This window comes from Teleopsis dalmanni, chromosome 2 (assembly GCF_002237135.1).
Source record: "Teleopsis dalmanni isolate 2A chromosome 2, ASM223713v2, whole genome shotgun sequence".
NCBI lineage: Eukaryota > Metazoa > Arthropoda > Insecta > Diptera > Diopsidae > Teleopsis > Teleopsis dalmanni.
The window spans coordinates 159,371,145-159,394,883 of NC_051847.1; the positions used below are offsets into that span (position 1 = coordinate 159,371,145).

The 23,739-nt window shown below is 28.0% G+C and overlaps 2 protein-coding genes across 3 annotated transcripts; one reads left to right on the plus strand and one right to left on the minus strand.

Annotated features, from left to right (window-relative positions):
• The first annotated feature begins 55 nt into the window (after positions 1–55).
• LOC119682811 (dynein light chain Tctex-type protein 2B-like) lies at positions 56–682 on the plus strand. Its single transcript, XM_038096323.1, has 2 exons — positions 56–336; positions 389–682. The coding sequence occupies exons 1-2, from the start codon at positions 225–227 to the stop codon at positions 646–648; spliced, it is 372 nt and encodes a 123-aa protein (XP_037952251.1). The 5' UTR covers positions 56–224; the 3' UTR covers positions 649–682.
• Positions 683–3,050: 2,368 nt separating this feature from the next.
• On the minus strand, positions 3,051–23,735 carry LOC119679128 (axin). Of its 2 annotated transcripts, XM_038091316.1 has the most exons (11): positions 23,660–23,735; positions 6,652–6,886; positions 6,479–6,601; positions 6,180–6,412; positions 5,464–6,120; positions 4,660–4,756; positions 4,464–4,598; positions 4,162–4,402; positions 3,945–4,089; positions 3,244–3,567; positions 3,051–3,177 (listed from the first exon to the last, which is right to left on the minus strand). In XM_038091316.1, the coding sequence occupies exons 3-11, from the start codon at positions 6,569–6,571 to the stop codon at positions 3,051–3,053; spliced, it is 2,052 nt and encodes a 683-aa protein (XP_037947244.1). In that variant the 5' UTR covers positions 6,572–6,601; positions 6,652–6,886; positions 23,660–23,735. The 2 variants fall into 2 exon arrangements, with proteins under 2 accessions (XP_037947244.1, XP_037947243.1); XM_038091315.1 differs by lacking the exons at positions 6,652–6,886; positions 23,660–23,735 and adding an exon at positions 4,871–5,005 and having other exon boundaries at positions 6,479–6,571.
• Positions 23,736–23,739: the final 4 nt, after the last annotated feature.

A 23,739-nucleotide genomic window follows, 5' to 3' on the forward strand; every position in this document is an offset into this window, starting at 1 on the left:
TTTATTTATGTGATCAAGGAACATAAACAAACTGTTTGACAATTTTGAATCAATTGTCATAATAAAATTGAACAAACAAAGTAAAATCGGTTTCTATTCAATATACAACTAACAAATTTGTTTATTTTTTAAAAATTAAAATTTTTAGTTCGGAAGATTGTTTCAATAAATAGTACACACAAACAAAGACAAAACATTAATATTTATAAATAAAATAAATTGACATGGAATCCACTGATGCTTGGAATTATAAGATGGGGCCTGTTTTGGCTGATTGCTTTAAGACTTCGGAAATAAAATCAATTATTCAAGAAGTTATGAATGAAAAGTTGCAAGGTTAATAATGTTCTTATTTTATTTAAAACGTTTTTATTTTATTTTGTTTTAGGTAAAATTTATGTTGCGGATGAAGCGAGAAGATTGGTACAAGATATATCAGATACTATTATTGCTAACATACATGAAAATGTTAATATGATGCGATATAAATACGTTGCTCAAGTATTCTTGGGTCAGCAGACGGGTGCTGGTCTTAATTACAGCGGTATGTGCTGCTGGGATGCTAACGCCGATTCTCAAGTGTCAGATGTTTTCTCAAGTCCGAACATGTTCTGCGTTTGTACAGTTTTTGGTTCCTATTTGTACTGAAGAATGTAATTATAATTTTAGGGTATAAAATAATTAAGTCATTCATTTGAATTATTTAAGTTAACAATTATAATCATATATCTTATTTTGAATATGTATTTAATGTTATATGTTAAGAATAGTATTTTATTATATTTATAAATACGTTGGATATTAATAAAACAAATTTTTTTTTGTGTAATCTCTGGGATTTTATGGATTCTTGGCATAGTGTGCATAAAAACAAATTTTATTTTAACGCAAATATCTAATCTTATAGAAAGATAATTCGAAATAGTTAATAAACAAATTTATGGGCACAATAAATGATAACTGTTTTCCCGGGCCATTAACATAAATTTTATTCTGATTAAACTTCCTAATCCTTATGTTGCATTTTCGATTCCAAGTACCTGTTTTTATATTATACACTAATACCCCAATTTGCGTTGATTTGAATTGCGTCGCAAAAACAAATAAGTTTTGGCTTCGAATTGCGTCAATTTTTAGTACATGCGTACATTACCTTTGTATTTGTTGTAGATTACATTTTTTTAAACGGAACTTACATGTATTAAGCTTTTAATTAAAAGGTGCTAGTTTACATTTGTGTGGTGAAGTGGAAAGGTAAACTCCTGTTTTATAAAGTATAAAAATGAAAATCAGAGTCAAAGAAGAATGCCATTGAGCCAAATTGCGAATTCAGAATAAGGCTCTGTCGATATTCAATGAGTTAAAAGGTAATTCTCAACCAACAAGTGGTTAAAAACTAAAATATTATTGGAAATTAAATATATGGAGAAATGTGATTTGATTTGCATTCTTACGATTTACGTCGCATTCTGTTGGTCCCAATTAACTACGCAAATCGGGGTCTTGCTGTACTTATTAGTTCTTAGTGCTTTGCCACATATTTTGAGAGTCAATTTATTTATTTTATTATGTAAAATGAGTTCAGTAGGTTAGTTAAATAGAATCCGGCAGACGATTGTATCAGTCCGTTCCGTTAATTCAAAGATAAAATATATGTTAAATGTAATTGAATTATACCTAATTGAAAAGAATTTACATATTATAGTTCTGTTGTTAGTAGTTCATCTGAAACTTAAATTACGTAGCCGCAAATTTTCCATTATAAAACAAAGTTGACTAATATATATTAATATATATCGATATATATATTTTATATTCTGTATCTTAATTAAACAAATATCTAATAAATTAATTGAAACGCACGAACTAAAAAAAAATTTATAAATTATCTGAAAAACAAAAGGTTTGAATTGCAGCGTTAATTACATAAAACAAAAAAATACATATATATTATAAGGACTTCTATTAATAAAACTTAAAAAATCTTTAATCTGAATAAGAGTACCTATTTGTATAGTTGAACTTTTCTTCTTATGGAATGTTTTCTATACTTCAGTAGAAACATCTAAAATATTCTATATTCTTTTAAATTATTTCAATAGAAAGATCTAAAATATTCTATATTCTTTGATATAGCCTAATAAGATTTTGAACGAGTAGTTTTTTGTCATACATATGTATAATAAAATAATATTGAAAGATAAAACTGAAAGAAGTACTATTTCTTTAAGCTAAGTATATTTTATTTCAGTATTTTTTATTTCGATTTTAATATTTTTTAAATAAATTGTATATTGTTCGACAAAGTTTTTTCTATAATATTTAAGATGGCCGTTTACTTAAAAAAATATCATTTTAAAATGTTTATATAAATAAATTAAATAATGCAGCATATATTCTTATATATTTATATATATAATTGTTCACATGTGCAACTTAATAGTCACTAACTCTTAAGACGTATCCGTTATGTTATATTTGATGTATAAAATATTAATATTATATTTAATAACTTCTAATCTATTTAATTACATAAAAATGTGCAATCAATATAAATATAATTGCTTTAATTGTAAATAAAATAAATTGACATCTTTTTTATATTTATTAAATAAATGTGTTTTGATTTTCCTTTTTAAATTAAAGTTACCTAATTCAATCATATATCCAAAGATAAAATTGAGAATATTTTATCTAATTATTATACAGGCAGTCTGTTAAACCAAGAAAATAAAATCGAATGATTAATTTTTGTAACAAGAGGACACTTAACTCTGTGTACTCATATTTAATTATTCAAACAATTTTTTTATAAAAACATAAGTTTTACATACCTAATCTAAACAAAATAATTTTAGCAATTAATAATATAAATTAATTAACATTATATTTACTATATAATATAATTATAGACTGCGAAGAATAAAAAAAACAAAAGTTATCTTAAATATGAAAATATAATAAATTGAATTTAATCCGCCACAAGTGATGTTAAAATCATGTTAAAATTTTTCGTTAAATTTTCACAGTTATACATTTTAAATTTAATACTATTCCGAAAGTTTAACAAGTCCCATTACTTTGCCCTCAAATAAGGGAAGAATATCTAAGTCATTAACGATTTCTTCTTGTATTACCGGACTATCTGGGTCTTCACAGTGAGTTTTAAAAAAAAATCTGCAATAAAAATTTTTAGTATTATAAAAAACATCATGAGCATTATTACTGGTTTTTTTTTCTTACCTATAAGGGCCTCCTTTTTTTGGCAAATACTCCTTAAATTGCTTTAATGTTGGTTGAGTGCCAGGTATTTTTGTCCTATATGGATATTCTTCATCACAAAAAGAAAAAACTACAGTGGTCGTTTCTTGGGGTTTCGCAGGTTGTGGTGGAGGTGGTGGCAGTTGATGTAAACTACTGCTGCCGCTGCTACTACTGCTAAATGTAGATTGGTGCATTGGAGCAGGCAGATGTTGTTGAGTATATCGACGAGATCTTCGAGTCTCATCTTCCAGTCTTCTTTTTGCCTCTTCAAGTTTAGAGGTTGTACTTGAACCAGAACGCGAGCTACAAAAATTAAATAAGAGTTTTATAAGCTTAAAAATTATAATATATTCTTCTTCTGAGAAATCAGAAAAACAATTTGAACAATGAAATTTTCGTGTAGCTTTGGCTAGGTTCAAAATTTTAAACCTGGTATGGCACGTGCAGAAGAACAAATATGTTGTAAATATGTTTATAAAGCCAACAAATATATCCGAAAGCCACTTATAATAAATAAAAGCAAATACTACTATACGAAAACCCTTCCATTAGTAAAATATTTTCTTCAGTTTTAATTGACTTTGTAAATAAAATTTAATATAGTATTTTACATACTCTAAAAAGATAATTTTATTTTATTTTTCTTACAGTAAATTGTGCAACTTTAAGAATTTTATTACCTTATATCTTTGTACTTCATAAGGGTATCAGATGAAAACAAACTAATTCCACTATCTGTGTTCATGGAAGGCCATTTATTTGTAAGCTTCCTTGACGAGGAACTGTGGTCTGGCATAGACTTAGAGTGCTTCATGGAATGCCCACCTTAAAATGTATATTGTATAAATGTATAAATTAATGTTATCAAACATATAATTTGTTATTTGATTTTTATACCATCACTAAGCATTCCTGAATCTTGCGTAACAGTACGTCTTCTTGAAGGTATAGGCGGGCAAGGTGACATCGTACCAGGAGAACGGTGAGGTGTTTGATCTTTCCAAACACGGGATACGTGCTGATCTAAAATGTCTTGATCATTATCTTCATCCAAAGAAAATTTTTCGCGAATAGCTTCCGCAAATGCACGATCATTGGCAAGTCTCTCATTGGTAGGCATATTTTTTTCCGAAAAGCGCTATATAAATTAATTATTATTAAAATGGATTGTTTGATTTGTTACACTTTAGTTCGGTTACCTCTGAACGAGACCGTTCTTCTAAATCTTGCATGCGTTTAACTTCTTCTAATTTGGGAATTAGTAGTGAAATTAATTCTGATTCTGTTAAAGGGCGATGTTCATTTGAATGAAGTCGTTGTGTGCGAGGGATTACCTGCAAATATGAAATAAAATATTTATAATTATGAAAAAACACAAAAAACATTTATTCTAACTTGAAATGTATTTGTTTCTTTATTGGTTATTGCACTTTGACGAATTGCTTTACTTTCAGTAGATCCATGTCTCCTTTGTATGTATGGTCTCCCATCTCTTAAAAATATAAATTTAAAAAAAAATAATTAGAAAAATAAAATAAGTTAATAATTGAATATTTATAGTAGATAGATAGATGAATGGGTGGATGGATGCATGTGCTATACTTACATCGAACAACTAGAAAGTGACATCGTATCAGAATCAGTTCGGCCTCCCGAACTAATACTTGCTCTTTCCGAATCAACTCGAGAATTCGGCATGTACGAGCTGTTTGTGTTTGCTGTGTATACATAACCATGAGCACTACTCGCATGCAAAAAGGAATTGTAGATTTAGGAAAGACCCATGCAATTTTGCCAAAGTCATAAAAATACATTAAAATAAATAAAAAAAAATATAGATAAGTAAAACACAAATATTTAAATAAATATAAAGACTTAAATTAAAAAACTAAAATATAGTAATTTTTACATAAAAAAATTATATGTACAATGTATGTATTTGCTAAAACTGAATAAAATAAATTGAATATTCATTTATAATAATAATAACGTTTTGTGAAAATAATCAGAAAATAATATATATTAAAGTATTTGTGCTATAAGGGTATTTAAAATATTTTAGCATACTACATATATTTTATAATAATAACATTTTGTTACTTATTTACAATTTTATTTAGTATATATAATATATAATGCGATATATATTGAAGTTTAATGGATATATAGACACAACGGATATATTAACAAACAAATTACCCTGGTGGCCGGATTTCCAGTCTTCTTTTTTGAGTAGCTAATAAAAGATCGTGCGTTAGACGTATAGGGATATCAGCTGAAGTTCGGCCTTCAGCACGAAGCTTTTCGAAGTCGTCATAAAGTGATAATTCTGAGTCTTCATGTAATGTTGGTAAAGTAGAACTCCGAGGTAAGGTATCAGTAGCGCTAACAGAACCACTTGAACTTGCTGAAGTTGAAGGACCGTAAACACTTCCACTTGCGCTACATAACCCCGTTGAAGGTAAGGCATTACTTGCACTTATTGCAAAATTAAGAAATGGACCTGCTGTCGTTGAAGCAGTTTTCGAAGTATTAGATATAGGTAACGAACAAGCGCCACTTGTTGCTGCTATATTACTGACATTACTGCCACAACTTGCACCACTACTACTGCCACTTCCAGATCCATTTGGTCCACTGATAAATCTTTCATGTACAGCAGACATTTGTTGTATATATAATATGTACATGTCGGAGCATAAAAATGCAGGGTATATATTTTCTCGTATCGTGGTTTCCACATGCTGCTGCATGGAATCATATATATTTGGATTGAGTGTGATTTCATTCTTAAGACCAGCCTTTATAGTGCGTCGTAAATCATCCGAAATTGACAATTTACTTTTCCGCAAAAATCTATTATATTTGATGAATTGATTACAAATACACCCAAAGAATTACAATTATTTACTAACCTGTAAATAGCACCAATAATTTGTTTGATTTTTTCTGGGTCAGTCTGTTGTTTAAGACCTTCACAGGCAAAGTAAAAATTTAAATGATCATTGTAAGCGGGATCTTCCTCTTCAACATATTTTTTAAATAATTCGACACCATCACGATCTTCAAGGAGATGATTAAGCGTACGTGCCCAGTTCAAATATGATGGTGGCGTATTTCGAGAACATTCAGTCACCCCTTCAGTCATCTTCAGGGAAATGTTATTTTTATTTGTAAGAGAAAAATTTGTTTTTATATAATGTAATATACAAACCTTCTTAGTACGGCTTTCTTCTCCTGGTACTGGTGGTCGTGGTCCGCTGCACTCATTATCATCATGTTTTCGAAATCCCAAAGAGTGGCTCATGCCCCAAATATCAATAAATTTTTTCGAAAACTATAAGGTAACGTGTTTTATTAAAGTTCTTTCAGGAATTCTAATCTTACCACTATTACCAGTTCTCAACGGCTGAATTGCTATTTAAAATATAATATCTTTTTCTTTTATTAATCGTTGTGTGTTGGTGTTGCTTACTTTTTAATTACATTATAAAAAATGAAAAAATTTATTTACATTCAAATCACTAATGTTTATGTCCGTTATATTTAAAATATGTGGGACTTGGAAGATATTTTATTAAATATATATTTTGTAAAGTTTTGGAAGGCAATTAGACAAGGCCTGAAAAAGAAAAAAAAATATTATTAATATTTATGATATATAAGTATATATATATAATTTAATTTAATTCGTTTAATTCTAAATGAGTGTAATGAATTTAGTCTTATATTAAATCTATGTCAGAATTAACTGTTGCTTTAAATCATAGACTTTACGTAGTTAATATACATTGGTAATATCAGCAACATATTGAGTACTCTGTTGATATCAAAACTAAAATGAGTAGAATAAATATGCAACTAGATAAAATTGGGAATGTTACTCAATTTGAAATGTGTGAATACAAAATATTAAAAGATTACAATGTATACATTTCTTGTTAGAACAAAATTATCAACCGACCATTTTGGGTTGAGTCCAAAGTAGAACTATTGCGTAAGAAATTCAAGAAGCTGCTATTCAGATTAGCTCTGTAACTGTGAATAAATCCAATACATAGTTGTGTAAGGATAAATAAGAATATTACACACATAAAGAGTACTATAAATATGGTACAAAGGAGAGAAAGATATTTGTAAAAATAAATGCTCACACATATATGGTATCAATCTATTTTAAAAACAAAGTTTTCAAATAAATATCGATGAGAAGTTTCTCGTTATCATGGTGCGAAATTGAATCGCTGATATAGAATATTCCTCTAATCAAATGTAAAGCCGAGTTTCGAATTATATGACAAATAGGTTGATGGTTAAAATTAATATATCAACCAGTGCTTGTAGGTTTTTGACACCAATGTATTCTTAATTTATTATTGTATCTTCAACTCAAAATATGCATACCTATAACGTATACCCCGATTAGCTTGTATAGCTAAACATACAAATGAAAAATTGAATAACCATAACGTTATATCTAAATATCTATGCGAAAGTGACGGGTCCAACATATGCTGATAGTATATACTGATACTACTAAAAACAAAGTAGGGTGAGAGTAAAGGATTGTTTGTTAACTACTCCTTAAGTAATAGACCATTTTCAAATTTTTTTTTTGTTATGTTGGTACACCCTTTCTTGACATATGCTACAAATTTGAGCGCCATCTGTCAATTAGTTTGTTTACAGCAGCTGTTAATGTGAGACTACCTCAATTGCATTTAGTGATTTTTACTATGGAAAATTCTTATTGTACGCGATTTTTTACCAAACACGGCGCCACTGTCATCGTTCAGGCACCATATTCGCCAGATCTGGATCTGTGCGACTTTTTCCTGTTCCCGAAACTCAAATTGCCCCTTCGTGGTAAGCGTTTTGATTTAATTGAATCGGTAAAAGAGAATTCGCTGAAGGAACTAACAGCCATACCTTCACGGGCCTACGAAAAATGTATGGAAGATTGGGTTAAGCGTTGGCATATGTGTATCGCTTCAGAAGGAGCATATTTTGAAGGAGATAAAATAAATTTGTAATAAAATTTAAATTTGTGTGTTTTATTTAAAAAATCGAGTACCTTTTTGAGCAGAAGGTATTTATTCTCTAAACACAAGTACGTTATATTTGGAATTATGCATATTGATATTTAATAAAAAAAAATATTTAAATGTGTGGACATGTATCAAAACTTAATTTAATCCAACATAAGTTTCTTCGATAAATTCTTCTTCAATTACTTCGGTAAAAAATTTTCTTTACAAATTGGTGAATAAAGATTTTTATACTTAATAATATTAAAAACTCTTGTTTTAAAAACTAACAATCTTACTTACTCTTAAGAGTATTATTAATTAATAGTAATTAGAATTTGATTGCATATCTAAGAGCTTAGTCTTTTTACAAAAAGTTTCCAGTTGTCTCTATTCCGTGCCATGTATCTAAGCTCATCAAATGATTTGGATGTTCTTGTGAATACGATCTCTTCTTCATTCAACTGAGTTCCATTCTATCCAGCCCGGCTGAAGGAGTTATACTGCGCGTATTTTTTCTTAGAGTATAACCAAGTCATTCATATTTTCTTTTTCTGATATCCTTTATTATACCAATTTGCTTGGTAATCTTCAAAAGTCTGGCATTAGTGATTGTACGTGACAAAATGCGCTGCAAACATCGGTTTAAAAATGCTTGCATTTTCTTAAAGATGTTTTTTGTAATATGCCATGTTTCAACAGCTATACAAAAAGCCAATCCTTACAAAACAGGCGTTGAAAAATTCCAATTCAGTTGCCAGGGTGATTTTGATGTCTCTCTAAGCTCTAGCTAATGAGGCAAAACTCGCTTCGCTTTTTGCAGGCGATTAGATACATCTAACAGAGTGCCACTCTCAGGGGTAACCTACTTTACAGTTACTGAAAATCGTTAACATCATCAATATCACAACTACAAACGTTAAAGGCAGATAAATTTTGACTGCAGATACGCCTAGATTTTGATGTATTAATTTTAAGACCAGCTTTCGAAGAGACGATCGTTAGTGAGATAAGTATACTTTGCATTTCACTGTGATTAGAAGAACGCAATAAAACATCATGGGTGAAAGCCATGTGCTTTAGTTTTTCATATAATTTAAATAGTAGAGTAGTTTTTTAGAGTGGTTTTACGATAATTGCATTTAAAGATTTATTTGATTTCTTAATCAAATGACGGAACTGTACTTATGTAAAGTAAAATTTTCTAAAATTAGCCTTTTTAGCCAGCCTTTTATTATTTTACAAATAAGTTTTCAATAACTAAATTTGACATTCTTAGTAATATTAACGATTTTCTAAGCTTATAACACTTTGTTCTATTGTAGGCTTATATTAATTTTTATTTCTATCTGCATATTTTAAATAATTAAGTAAAAAGGTTTCCTTTCTAACTACTTCTAGGAATTTCCCATAATTTCTAACATGGCTTTTTTTTCACAAATGTCAGTTTTTTCAATAACGCTTCGACTGTGGTAAATCTGTCTTAGCTAGTTATAACTAATATGATAAATAAACAAAATTCATGCTTTTTCGTTAAAATATTGCTGATATATAATTATATAATTAAACCGTCAGTTCTATATGGGTGTGTAGCGTTCAGCAAGGCCTCAAACACTACTATTCTCCAGCTAGAAATTGCTCTGAGAAGACTAACTCAAGATTGATCCGATTAAAAAATACATAAAGGATAGTCTTGAAATTATTTACGAAAACTGATAGGCTTACCAACACCGCGTTATCGAATATCAGAATGGTTATAGGCTCCTCGGGGAGGTATGCAGATCTGAGGTCAATTATTGCTTAGTCTGATGAAGTGATGAACAATAATCCATTCAATGCATAGATAGGGGTTATGAAGAAACCTTGCAGTTAATAAAGCGTAAAAGTGCACTAGTACACTGACTCAATTAGGCTCAACATAATATTGTTTTAAATTAATTTAATTATTAATTAATAAAAGTTTACTTATATTTGTATTAATTAATGAAAATATATGCTAATAATAAAGTCAAATAATGGTTTATAGATGTAAAATGATTTATATATAAACCGATATTATCGGTTAATGAAATTATTAACTTTATGAGTCCAACTTTTTTGTATATACATATGTATATACACTTCTTTTCATTTAACATTTCTATGCAATAAACAAGTTTTTATTAGTGTATATTACAGTTAAGAATATTATATTAAATTTGATTTAAAATATAATTAATAGAAGACAAAGATAAAGTAAAGAAAATTCACATCAAAGGAAACTAATCACAAAGGGATGAATGAAATCGAATCGCGGCCATTTTGAAAGAGTTTTTGATTGGTTGATAAAATCGACCAATGCAGTATTCAGGACATAGTTGCAAAAGAAAGGACAATAATCCATTATGTACAAATTGAAAAAAGGAACACTAACAGACTAACAGACAAGAAAAAGTTGTTCAGATAAAGTGCAAGGCAAAGCAAAGCAAAGCACATAACTAAAAGATTCAAATAAAATTAACAACAAAAATCTTGCACAGATATAACAACAGCAAAATTTCAAACAATTCAAAGACACAAAAAATTTCTAAGGAAGTAATCGCGCAAAGCAAAGCAAAGCAAACAAACAACAATGCAGGAGTGCCGTCGAGTGCCGTCATATGTTGCTCACAACATTATACAATTTACAATACATAGAACAAAACGCAAAAAGGAGGACAAATACAAAGTAAGGACGAGGGAAATCGTTTGCCAGGAATACTTATAACGCCATTTGCAATGCACTATGTTCCGACCAAAAGAACAAACAAAATGTGCAAGTGAAATGTTGACGTAAGCAGTAGTCGGCACAAGGCTTTACAAAATCCAGAAATTCGATTAAAGGCCGTACTTGTAGTAATATTGTCTGCGTACACAGTATGCATACATTATCATAAATATGTTTAAAAATTTTATTAAAACGCTCATAATGGTTGTCGAAAGCTTAAGCGGCAGTCATTGAACACGCTATGGTTCCCATCAAATAATTCGCATTAAGGCATTCAAGCAATTCCATTAATACAACTTAAAATAAAATAATAATATACAGGGTCATACAAGTAATTTTTTATATAGTATGGGTATTCAAAAGGGGATACATTTATTAAATTATATATAGCATAAATAGGCCGTGTGCGAGTTCAAGTAAATTGAGGTAAAGTTAATTGAAATTTCCTAGGGATTTTTTGCACTGTACTTATTTATATATTTATTTATTGCACTTATTAATATTTTTGGTTAAAAGTTTTCAAAATTATTTACTTATTAAACATCTTATAAAATTTTCATAATGGTAACTCTCAATTTACCTCATTTTTATCTAATTTACCCTTCTTGAAATTTTGTTAATACCAACATTCGCTGCCATACCGACATAAATTACTATTTCCCTTAATTTACCATCAATTTACTAGGAACCCGCACACGGCCATATTATGATTTATGAAATGAAATCAATTTATTTTGTTAATTTTTTAATAAAATTGATCTAAAATAAAAAGGCTTTTTGACTGTAAGAGGATATCTATACGCCTTCTACCCACTGGTGTGCTAGTAACTCTAAATACATAAATTTTTAACCTTCATAACCGTATAAATATGTTATATTTTCAATAAAATCATTTAGTTATTAAAGTTAAAGCTAAAGTTATATATTAAACTTCAGGTAGCGTAAAATGTATCCGGAAGTTATAACATAGCGTTAACATCCTTTTCTTTGAGCGATAATTATATCTTTGTGTCAGTATAAAGCAATCGTGTCTTTATACTTTGTCTGTTGTGATAATATAAAGTAATCGTTGTGCAAATTTTTGGCAAAAGAAAACTCAACGAAGGTAATCGATGCAATGTACTAATTTTGTTCACGAAACAGAAATTGATACTTCAGAAAAGGCGTTCCGATCCAATTGTGACCATACGATAAACTATGTAATTCAAAGACTTATATTTATAAGGTCTATATATATGGTCTATATATATATTTTATACTATATACAAAATAATATAGCATAAAACAACTCAAAAAGTGGGGAAAGCTATAGAGTTAATCCTTCGTGAAATTTCGGCCATGATAGATGTTAGTTGAGATGTTTCAAAGCTTTAAAAGTTTAAATACTGCACGCATAAAAACTATCCCTTGGAAAACGTCTGAAAAAAACGCAGTTGGGACAAATTGCATGATTTTGGTAGATAATTCACATCACCATATCAGACGAACGGGGAATTTGTTGTGCCACAAAGTCCAAATAAGACGTGTAGTGTATCCATAATTTTAATTTCCCACTTAATACAATTGCTAGTCAGGTGTCTGCACTGAACAGAATTGACGATTTTTATCATACCTTAGTCATTTTGACTAACGACGGGACTATTTCGCCTCTATACTAAATGCTACGATATACAATGATTTTCATTAGCCTCAGATCTGACAAATTTTTTTTTTGACATATCCTTTAAAGGAAAAATCGCTGATTCAATGCAAATATAATTTCACGATGTTAACACATTTAACGGATGGTAAATGATGCTTATTGTAAAATGTAAAATAATCTAAACATGCTAATCATGATGCCTTACATGCCAGTTCTGCTTTATATATCTTACCAAAACAGTGGTGCCAAATTAGGTCACTAAATGGTTATCCTATTTATATTTATAAACTATATTAAGATAAAAATTAAGGTATTAAGTTTTTAAAGGTTTCATATATTAGACAACTTCATAATATAAACAAAACTAAATCAATTTTAAAATTTATTTTATTTACATGTATTACTACCTAAGTATCGTTTTACTTTTTTGAAAAAAAAAGGAACCTCAATATAATAGTAATAAAAATGTCCTGCAATTCTAAGCTTTTAAGATTGATAGAAATACAAATGCCGAATGAGTACTGAAATTATTCTTCTGAACTATTTCCATTCATTGAAAATATTATGCTTATGTGAACTTGAATTATATTAAAGAGCGTTTTAGAATAAAAGTTACCAAAATATTACTTGTGATTTTAAATATTTTAACTCATTTAATATAGACATACATATATTTCGATTTCGACAAAAATAAACAATCGAAATTAGATATTTTTTTTATAAGGATGGAAATTTATTTGGATGTTTGTCTAGTAAAAATTAAAACAGTTTTCAGGATTACTAAATTACTGATGTAAATATTTACAAAAATATGAAATCAAAGGGCACGCTACAACAACTTTATTAATTAATATAATATTAACAACTGCTGAACAATAGTCAGCAATCATAGTTGAAGTTTTATTTATTACAATTGATAGAATATTATAAATGAATTATTTGTATTAAAATCGAGGTCAATGTCTTAAAAAATCATATAGAATTATATAAAACCGAAATCAATGAAGCATAATTTATGTATTCTGTAAATTAAAAAAAAAAAAAACTGATGTAATCCTATAATTATGAAAGCAAATTTGAAATTATTAAAAGAAAACAATGAAATGTAATCCGTACTGTGGAAAGTCTTTTGAAGATGTAATAGTTTATTGCAGCAGATGAGAACAAAGGTTTGCTACTTAGAATTATTTTTTTAATATTCTTTGCTTTAGAGCCCAACATATTTTTTTTATATACAATTTTTAGTAACGATGATTGACAGGATATGATGCAATAACTTCTTGAACATTATACTAGAAGAATGTCGGAGTACAAATAATTGTGAAACGAACGATATTCACTTTGTAATTAATACTCATACATATTTAAGATTAATGAGTTTAAATTTATTTAATATTATTATTGGAATTATATTATTACTCTTAAATATATTGTTTTTACCGTCATGTAATAATACATCTTGAATAGATGCATATGTAAATTTGTACAATATAAGTTTTATGTTGTAAATTTTTGATAAATTTGTTTAAATGTTATTATTCTTATAGGTTCAGCTTTTCAAAAAACTATTCCTCAAGCAGAAATAAACATAACGCAATTAGTTTAACAAACAAGAAGACGGATACCGTGGCGTAAAGTTCTAAATGGCGTTGTGAGCAACAACAAGTTATAATAAGGAAACATTGGCGTAATTTACTTATTATGGTCATTGAGACAAAAATGTTTTAATATAAATTGGCCTGTAAATGGTTACACATGTCTCTACATTTAGATAGCTCCATACTAAGAAATATGCCTATACCAATATAATGACATATGTAATATCAAAATATAAGAGAAAAATAAAAACTGACGTTTCGCCACTCAAGTATTGTTAGGTATTCAGTACAAAATACAATAATTTTTCGATTTAACTTAATTTCATTTATGTAATAAATTTAGGTAATAGATAAGTTGTAATTTAACGTCTGTTATGACGGAAATAATTATTATATCCAATAGAAACTAGCATATTTGATAAAGAGGTTTCAAAAAGTGGTGAACTGTAATAACAAAATTTCATTTTACATTATTTTAATTAATTGAATTTTTGGCTGACCATACAGCTGTTACGAGTATTGCGAAATACCCACCATCAGTGGTCTTGAAATTATTTCTTGTATTTAATTATTCGCGAATGATTTTTTTTATTTTGTAAGTACCCGGGATTGAACTCGTTCACTGCTAAATTTAAAGATCAGAGTCAGTGTTCATTAGTTAACCGACCCAAAGCTGAACTTTTTCTGGAGTTTTGTTAATTTGATATGAAAGTTTATTAACAAATTCATTTGCTGTGCTATATTAGATTGTAATCTATGGTAATAGCTAGTCAAAACACTATGACACCAAAAACATGTCATTAATATCACATTAATGAGCTGAATCGGTTGAAAATTAGCTCGACACATAAATTTTATGTTATACAACTAATGTGACAATTAAATCTCACGAGATTCTTTGCAAGTTTTGAGCCAACTTATAAAATTTTCAAATATAGACAAATTTATATGTTAATATCCATTTTCCAAAGTTGAATATTAATTTGACTCATAAAATTTGTCTAATTTCTTTTTCATTTTCTCACGGCCCGTTAATACTTGAAAATTTTGTCGTCAAAATGTGTTATTAGTCCAATAGTTCTATATAGCTTATTGTTGTATTTCGTGCTTAATTTATTCAAAATATCTTGTTGAAAAAGTTTTCTATTTATCTATTACATGGATATATGTTGACAATATCGCAAATACCGTCTACATGAATAAAATTAAGTTAAGTCCAAAAATTGTTATTGAACACTGATTTTCACAACATTACGAAACATGTTCACAGCGTTGCCGAAATGTAATGAAATCAAACCATTTTTAAATCGAATCATTACAGGCGATGAAAAATGGATAAATATAAGAATATTTGACGCAAATGATCATGGTCAAATGTTGTTCAATGTTCATTAACAACTTCATAGCCTCGATTGTACGCAAACGATGCCATGTTAAGTGTTGGGTGGAATTTAGAGGCAATTGTCTACTATGAGCGGCTCCAGCTTGGTATAACAATTAATTCGGGCCTCACAGCCCGACTGCTTGGACGCAATAATCGCTTAAAAACAATAGAAATTGACCAGCGCTATTGGATTATTAACTGGTTAATAATGCCAGGCCACAAACAGTTTTGACAATCGAAAAAAATTGATCGAACTTGGTTGATTTTGATGTATTCACCTTATAGCCCAGCTCTTGTACTGTTTGTCTACCCTATGTTTCGGTCTCATGAATAAATTATAATGGTATAAAATAAAACAGTCTGAAAAACCGCTGCAAACCATTTGGACAAGTTTATCTCAGATCACGGAAGTTTTATCAAGTTACTTGAGAAATAGCAAGAGGTCATACATATTAATGACCAATATATATATAATTTAAAATTGAGTTTTAATAAACAAAATTTATGTTTTAAAATGTACCAAAAATTTGTTTTTTAGATCATCTAATATTAATAACACATTTTACTAGGTAACATTTTAATTTTATCTGTAATATGATTTAGACATTGTGTAATAATTAATATAAGTTAAGTACTTCAAATATACAATACACTATATACATTTATCCAAAAATCCTGTTACAATTAATACATAGCTGACACAGCATATTCTTTGTTTCAACAGCTGCATCCGGAGTTTAAGGCTCAAGATCAGTTTATATAAAAATTGTCAAGTTCAGTTCATATAAGAATTGCTTCATAAATTATATTTTATATTATAACCAATAACATGTTTGTATCTTAAGCTACAAACTGTATTGTAGCTTAACACTTCAAATTAATATATACAATTGGCTTAGGATAAGAAAATTAAAAATTGTATCTTTTAGTTATTAAGAAACTAATGAATAAAGAAATTAATGAATAAAGTAACTTTTTTAAAAAAATTCATATAAGAAGAAATAAATTAATTTATATAAATTGGTAACTTATAAAATAGTATTTGTTTGATTTTACAATCCTCCAAATTTGCTCAATAAATATATTATATTAAACGTTCTTATTGACTTTGAAAAACATTAATGGGATTGCGAGTTTCAGCCGCTATTATTGCATGCTACATTTACTTCATCTAGAAGCAAAATGCAAAATGTTCAACAAGAACAACCAAGGCTAGGGTCTAGATATGTACTAATTAATTACTTGTACTATTAAATCTGACTATTCTTAAAGTATTTTCTACTGCAAAGTAATCCCCATGACTATATATATCATTCTATAACTTACTCTGCTTTACTATTAATGATACTTATCTTAGTTAAATTAACAGGATTTAATTTTAAATTTGTGACGGTGATGGAATCCTGTTAACTAATACAGAAAAGTCTTTAAGTAAAATAAAGAAATTGTTATTTTATTTATTTATATAGTTAGTACACATGTTTATTAACCAAATTTGTACACAACTTATGATTTTTATCCTTTAATTAATTTAACCAACTATTCACAAATTTATGTGCAAACAAACAGCGTCCTTTTGCATAGGAATTGGAAAAATTACCATATTAATAATATTTACAAGTGTATCTTAAGTGTATCATAAGCTGGATATCTAAGATTGGCTGTAGAATTTTTCTAAGATAGCGGCTTTTACTTTCATATTAACAAAATTTTGTTATCTTATTCCATTATCAATTGATATTTTATGCAAAAATTTTTTTATATTCTTTAAATATAGATTAATTAATTAAATACTAAAATGAAAAATATTATTATACAAAATGGCAGACAATATTGATTTAAATATGAATATTACCTGATGCTCTATTTTGTTGTTTTATTTGTTTGTATGCTAATTCATCTCTAGAAGATAACACTTGATAACGACTTGCAGTATTTCATTGAAAAATTTTACGAAACAATATATATCAAAAAAACTCAATATTTTCTTAGACTCCCTCAAGATTGATTGAGACGGTTGACAACTTTAAACTTTAAATTTAATCAGTGCAACACTCTGAGCTCGATTTCAAAATGAATACTTTATGCTGCCAGTAGAGCATGCGAAATGTACTGTTTGCAAACAAGCGATAAATGATAGCCCTCACAAAGCTAAAAAGTCAAACTGAATCCTGTCGATTTGAGGGATCTTTTCCTTTTGCAGGGTATCTGCTTATGTACCATTTATGTACATAAGGCGCAAATTTAGTAGTGAGTGTATTTCTTAAGTGAGTATATTATGGTAATGAGATGTTACTCCTACAGGTTTTCCGTATTACAATCAGTATTTATAAAAAATTTAACATGTACATTTTTTATTTCCTTTTTTTATATTATTTAAAAAAAAATATATTTATATATGTAATTATTGTAGCATAACATATTTTATTGATATTTACAACACAGTTCTATAAGAGAAATATATGAAAAACAAGTAAGATTTGACTTTATGGAAGCTTAAATAACCAGATTCCTTTAAGCTTATATTGAACATGAATTTAAATATTGATTTATATATACATATTATGTACGTTATATATTATGTAAACCATTTGCCAATTTTTTTTCGATCCATATTGAAGAAGAATTTTATATCCGTACAAGCGGCTGTTATCAAATAATAATACTATGTGGTGAGGCAAGTTTTGCAAAGATAAAGGGTCGGTCAGGTAGGCCACACAGAAACTTGGGGAAGTACAAATCAAGATCGTTTGATAGAGAGATACCGTATGAAGACAGTAGATTCGAGGAAAAAAGTTTAGCGAACGTACTTATTTTATATATTAACAGACAGAATACAAATGGTTTCTTTTCAAAAATATCGCATTCTACAGGTACATATATTTGTACAAATTTCATAATCTATAAAACTTTTATTTTAAAAACTAAAATTAAGATATCTATGTGTTCGTTACAAACTTTTTAATATAATATAATTATATTAATCAATATAATGCTTATCGATAATGATATAAACGTAAAAAAACACCGAAAGGACATTAAGTAAGATTCCTACATTTAAAAAATCTTTCCCACATGGATCGAATTTTTATACCGGAAACATCTAATACATTCCATTCTGAACAAGTTTTACCCAATGAATAGTCAAATCATATGCAATGAAAAAAGGAGAAATAATATAAAATGAGATAAATGTATTTATCTCGTGAGTGATTTTCTAAAATTTTCATAATTAATTAATCGAGAAATGAGATTTCCCTCTTCCAATGTGGAACAGATTATCAAAAATATTAACAACTTTCAGAATGACACTATAAATAAGGATAACAAAGTATATAAAAGCATTATAACATACATATTCCTATACTCTCTAAACAAATATTGACATCTAATATTCATGATCAATCAAATTATAATATCACACTAAGATCTGGAAATAGAATGAACACACTGTATTCCAACTTAAAAACAAAAATAAATAACTTGAACAAATCAAATGTAGTATACCAAATCAGTTGAAAAGGTGACGGGTACCACGTATATGACCACGTATGTTGGAACGATCAAAAATAAATTAAAAACTAGAATGGCTGGTCATAAACACAGCATAAAAAATAAGGTCGGTATGGAAGCCAAAACAGCCCTTGCTTCACATTGTATTTTTACACACTATGAGCCGGATTTAGAAAATGTGAAAATTCTACACCAAGAAAATCTAAAAAATTATTTATCTAATAGGAATACTCAGTGCGAATGCTGTTATTAAAATTGAGTATATCTCTATGAATATTTATTGTATGATGTTACATTTTTGGTAAAGTTCATAATTACTAAGAATATATTTACATATTCAAAAATATTTAGATATTTTTTAAATTTATCTAATATTTTAAATAACTATATATTAAATATTTTAAATAACTATACATTAATTTATGCACCCTGTATATGTCTATGTAAAAAAAAGTTAAAAGACCGGTATATTTTTATGAAGATTTTGTATATAAAATATATAGTAAACTCTAATAAAAGTAAACTTCTACGATGAAAAGAGACAACTCTACCAAAAATGTATTGTTATTTGTGCGCATGTAGATGTTACATATAGAAAAGCATGTTGCATGCTTATGGATTTCATAACATTGAATATTTTACATAGAGCATGTAAAGTAGGGGTTGATGTGTATGAAGGTCTGTTTCCACCACCAAATTACCACCCCATGATTCTGTGTTAAATAATTAAACTGGAAAACTTGCTCTGAATTAAACGTAGTTGTCTATTCAAACCAGTTGAATATATTTCGTTTCAATTAAACATTTTTTCAATACAAATACACGTATATAAAAATATGTATATGACGCTACTACTTGCGTTTGTAATGTAATACGGTTAACAGTTAAGTACCGAGGTAGATTTGTTCTTGGTACTGCACCAGGTACCAGGTATATAACTGTTTTAAAGTTCATTTTGTCTACCCTTGGTCTAGACAAAAAAGTTTATTTGACCTTGGTCCCTATTGTTTTAAGAACTTGAGAAAAGTTAATGCTTATTGCAGTAGCTTTAACATGAGCCTACTATGGCGCTCAAATAACCTAATTACGTATGAATTGCATACTTGTTAACATTTACAGAAACTATTTATACAATATAGGACATTCATAGGTAAATGTTTACAAAGTTTGAGAAGTGCTCAATGAGAAGTAAGAAATATTACATCTATAAATTATTTAAATACATTAATAAGAGCATTTTTATTTATTCAATGTTATGAAAGTATAACTGTTTTAACGGTTTTATGGTAGGAAATTATAACATTATAAAAGTACGCGAATCGTAGATTAATATTAGCATGGCTTTCTCCGTATTACGTTCTTAGATTAAGTTCTATCAGGTTCTTATAATGCCTCTACAAAAAAATAGTATTGAAATTTAACAATTAAAAATAAAATTAATTAATTCAATTATTCAATAGTTGGTTTATGATTTAGTTCTAATATAAACACAGCAAGTGAATTTGTTAATGAAAACTTCACAGCAAATTAACAAAACTCCAGAAAAATGTGCGAACATAAAAGTCAAGTACGGCTTTTGTGTCAGGTGGCTAATGAACACTGACTCTGAGCTTCAAATTTGGCAGGACACGACTTTAACCCTTGGTACGTGCAGTTTCAAAAAAAATTATAAGATGTAAGAAATAATTTCCACTGATGATAGGTATTTGGTACTACAGGAAACAGCTGTATGGTCAGCCAAAAATTCAAATAATTAAAATATCAAAAAAAGAATTTTTGTTTCTGTAGTTCACTATTTTGCGATAGAATCCTCTCTAATATAAAAATAAATAAAATATTCAAAGCTTAAATTAATATTGAACATTAAAATATACACTACTAACTAATAAAGTCATGACATGATAATCGGTAGTGTTAAGTTGAATTGTAAATAATGCATTAATTACTATAAATTATGTTGAATAATGTCAATACATAACATATATGCATTCTTCATTTTTAAAAAACAAGATTAATGTAACTAGAAAAATATGCACTAGAAGAAGAAGGTGACGGAACTTATCATCCAAAATAATGTCGTGTCCTTTTCATTTTTGGTTGAACCCAACAAAAGCATAGGTTTTTGGTATATGTGCTTGGCATTTTAAATGTATATAATAATATTTTCAACGAAATTTCTGTAATTATTTTTTGCAAGTCTATTGCAAAACATATAAAAATAAGTAATTAATGTATTGTGGAAGGATAAATTTACAAGATATAAACATTTTTAGTAATTCAAAATAAACCTATTCAAAAATTTAACAACGTTGGTTTTAAAGTGAACTCTTTATGCAAAATTTGTAATTATTTTCAGTCTCCATAAATTTAACAGAATACCGTTAAAACACACGACTTTCTAATTTTGTATACTCTTAAAAATTTAAACAAATCTGCTGCTAAACCAGGTCGTACTATATGCCAGTTAGGAACACGGAAATTAGAGCTTCCGTTCTAGTATCGTTATGCCGCTAATAACAAAAAATGTCTATAGCACTCGCACCAACTACCTCAGTTATACGGAGGAGCAGCGTCTCTTAAAGTAAAAAAAAACGAACTAGCCTTTTTGTACATAATTTTATTTACTTTATTTATGTTATTTTGGAATTATTCTAATTGACCTGAGCAGTTATATTAAAAATTTCATATTCTACAAAAGAAATCATATTTGTATTAAACTAATACTTTTGAGAAATATTTAAGTTATGGAGTTATGAAATTATATTTCCTAATTGATTATAAATCTAAATTAGTTTTGAACAAATTGTTGTTAAATACATTTGGATATACAGTATCTCATTCTAGTAAATATCACTAAACTTTGATAGTTTCTATTTTATTGTATTTTAAATAATAGCAGCTGCAAATTATATTAATAACTAATAAAATAATATTCAACACCCACAAATAACACACCTCGTAAATGAGTACATTAGAGGTACAACAAATATTATTCTGCGTTTTTTAAATTACTGGATACGAGTATAAAGTACAAATGTTAAAAAAAAATACTAGTTAACTAAAGTCAGCTTTAGTTATTCACAGTTAAATACGTATGTTGTTATATATTATAGGTCGGGTAAGTGCTCTGTTACTGGAGAAGTAATTTTTTCAATTTAGTATTCTTTCTATCGATTTGTGACTTATTGTTTTAGTCCCAGTATGACCAAACACGCTCCCGTTTTAAATGCAAATTATACATGCTCAAATATTCATACAAAATTGTAAATACAGAGGATTCTGATATCGTTAAGGTATTAGCTATCTCCCGTAACTTCATTTTAGGCTTTCACAACTATTTCATGATAATTTATGTTCAACAATTGTCGGAACAATTGCTAATCAAATTTTGTAAAAGAGCGTTTAAAATCCCCATACTAGACAATAACAGTTGATGTTTATTGGCACGGATTCTACATAACACTAATCCAGCCACTGTTTGAGTTCAATAATATTTTTCCGCTTCAAAACCAATGTTAAATCAAAACATGACATTTTTTTTATCTTTTTGAAATTACAAATTTGCAGTCACCAAAACCTCTGTAACTTATAAACTAATTATCAGAATATTATAAAATTTCGGTGTATGTATCTTTCAAAGCAGTGGTTCGCAACCGGTGGTCCACGAGACGGTTAAAAATGGTCCGTGAATAAAATTGAAAATATATGGATACATAGTTTGTCCTATGAGGCCTTACTTATAAGCGTTTATATAATTCACTATACATTATTCCAGAGATGCATAAGGCGTATTGAAATAATCATAAAGTTTATTATTCTTAAACTTTCTAGTCCGTACTAAAAAAAAAAATATTATAGTGATCCTTGGTCAAAAAAGGATGGGAAAAAAATTTCTCAACAATGTCACCAAATATGTGTCAAACTGAGAATTTATTGGATATTATAAATGTTATATTTATGATTATATTATCGTGACTTTGTCAATATGATTCTAATTTGATTAAAGTTTAATGGTAAATTTATTTAATTTAGTAAGCATTAAGTCTTTTCTGATACATAAATTGCTTATTATACAAATTAAATTAATTTCAATTTTATTATATTAAGCAAAGTTTGATTGGTTCTTTCCTACTAAAGAACTTCTAACACCCCTTTGGATAAGAAATTTTAAATATTAAGCAAGTATTATTTATATCAGAAAATGAAAATGTTTTACCAGTTTTTCTAGTTTTGTATTACAAGTAGACATAATATTAAAAATATTTTAAAGATATATTGTTACCACTGGCAAACTTTCACAGTGGATACGTACTCATTCAATTTATTTATAATTCAATGACTCTGAAATAAAATCAAATATATTTCAGAAAGATGAGCATTTTTTTGAAATTCTTGATGGCATTCAAAGAAAATAAAATTGATTGATCAAAAAAAATCGAAATATGTGATTATAAGAATGCATTAATGTTATATGTTATCACTTACCATATAAAAAGGGAAAGCGTTAAACAATTGCAAAACAATGGGTTGTGTGTAGAATATATAAAAAGTTGATTTATCGTTGT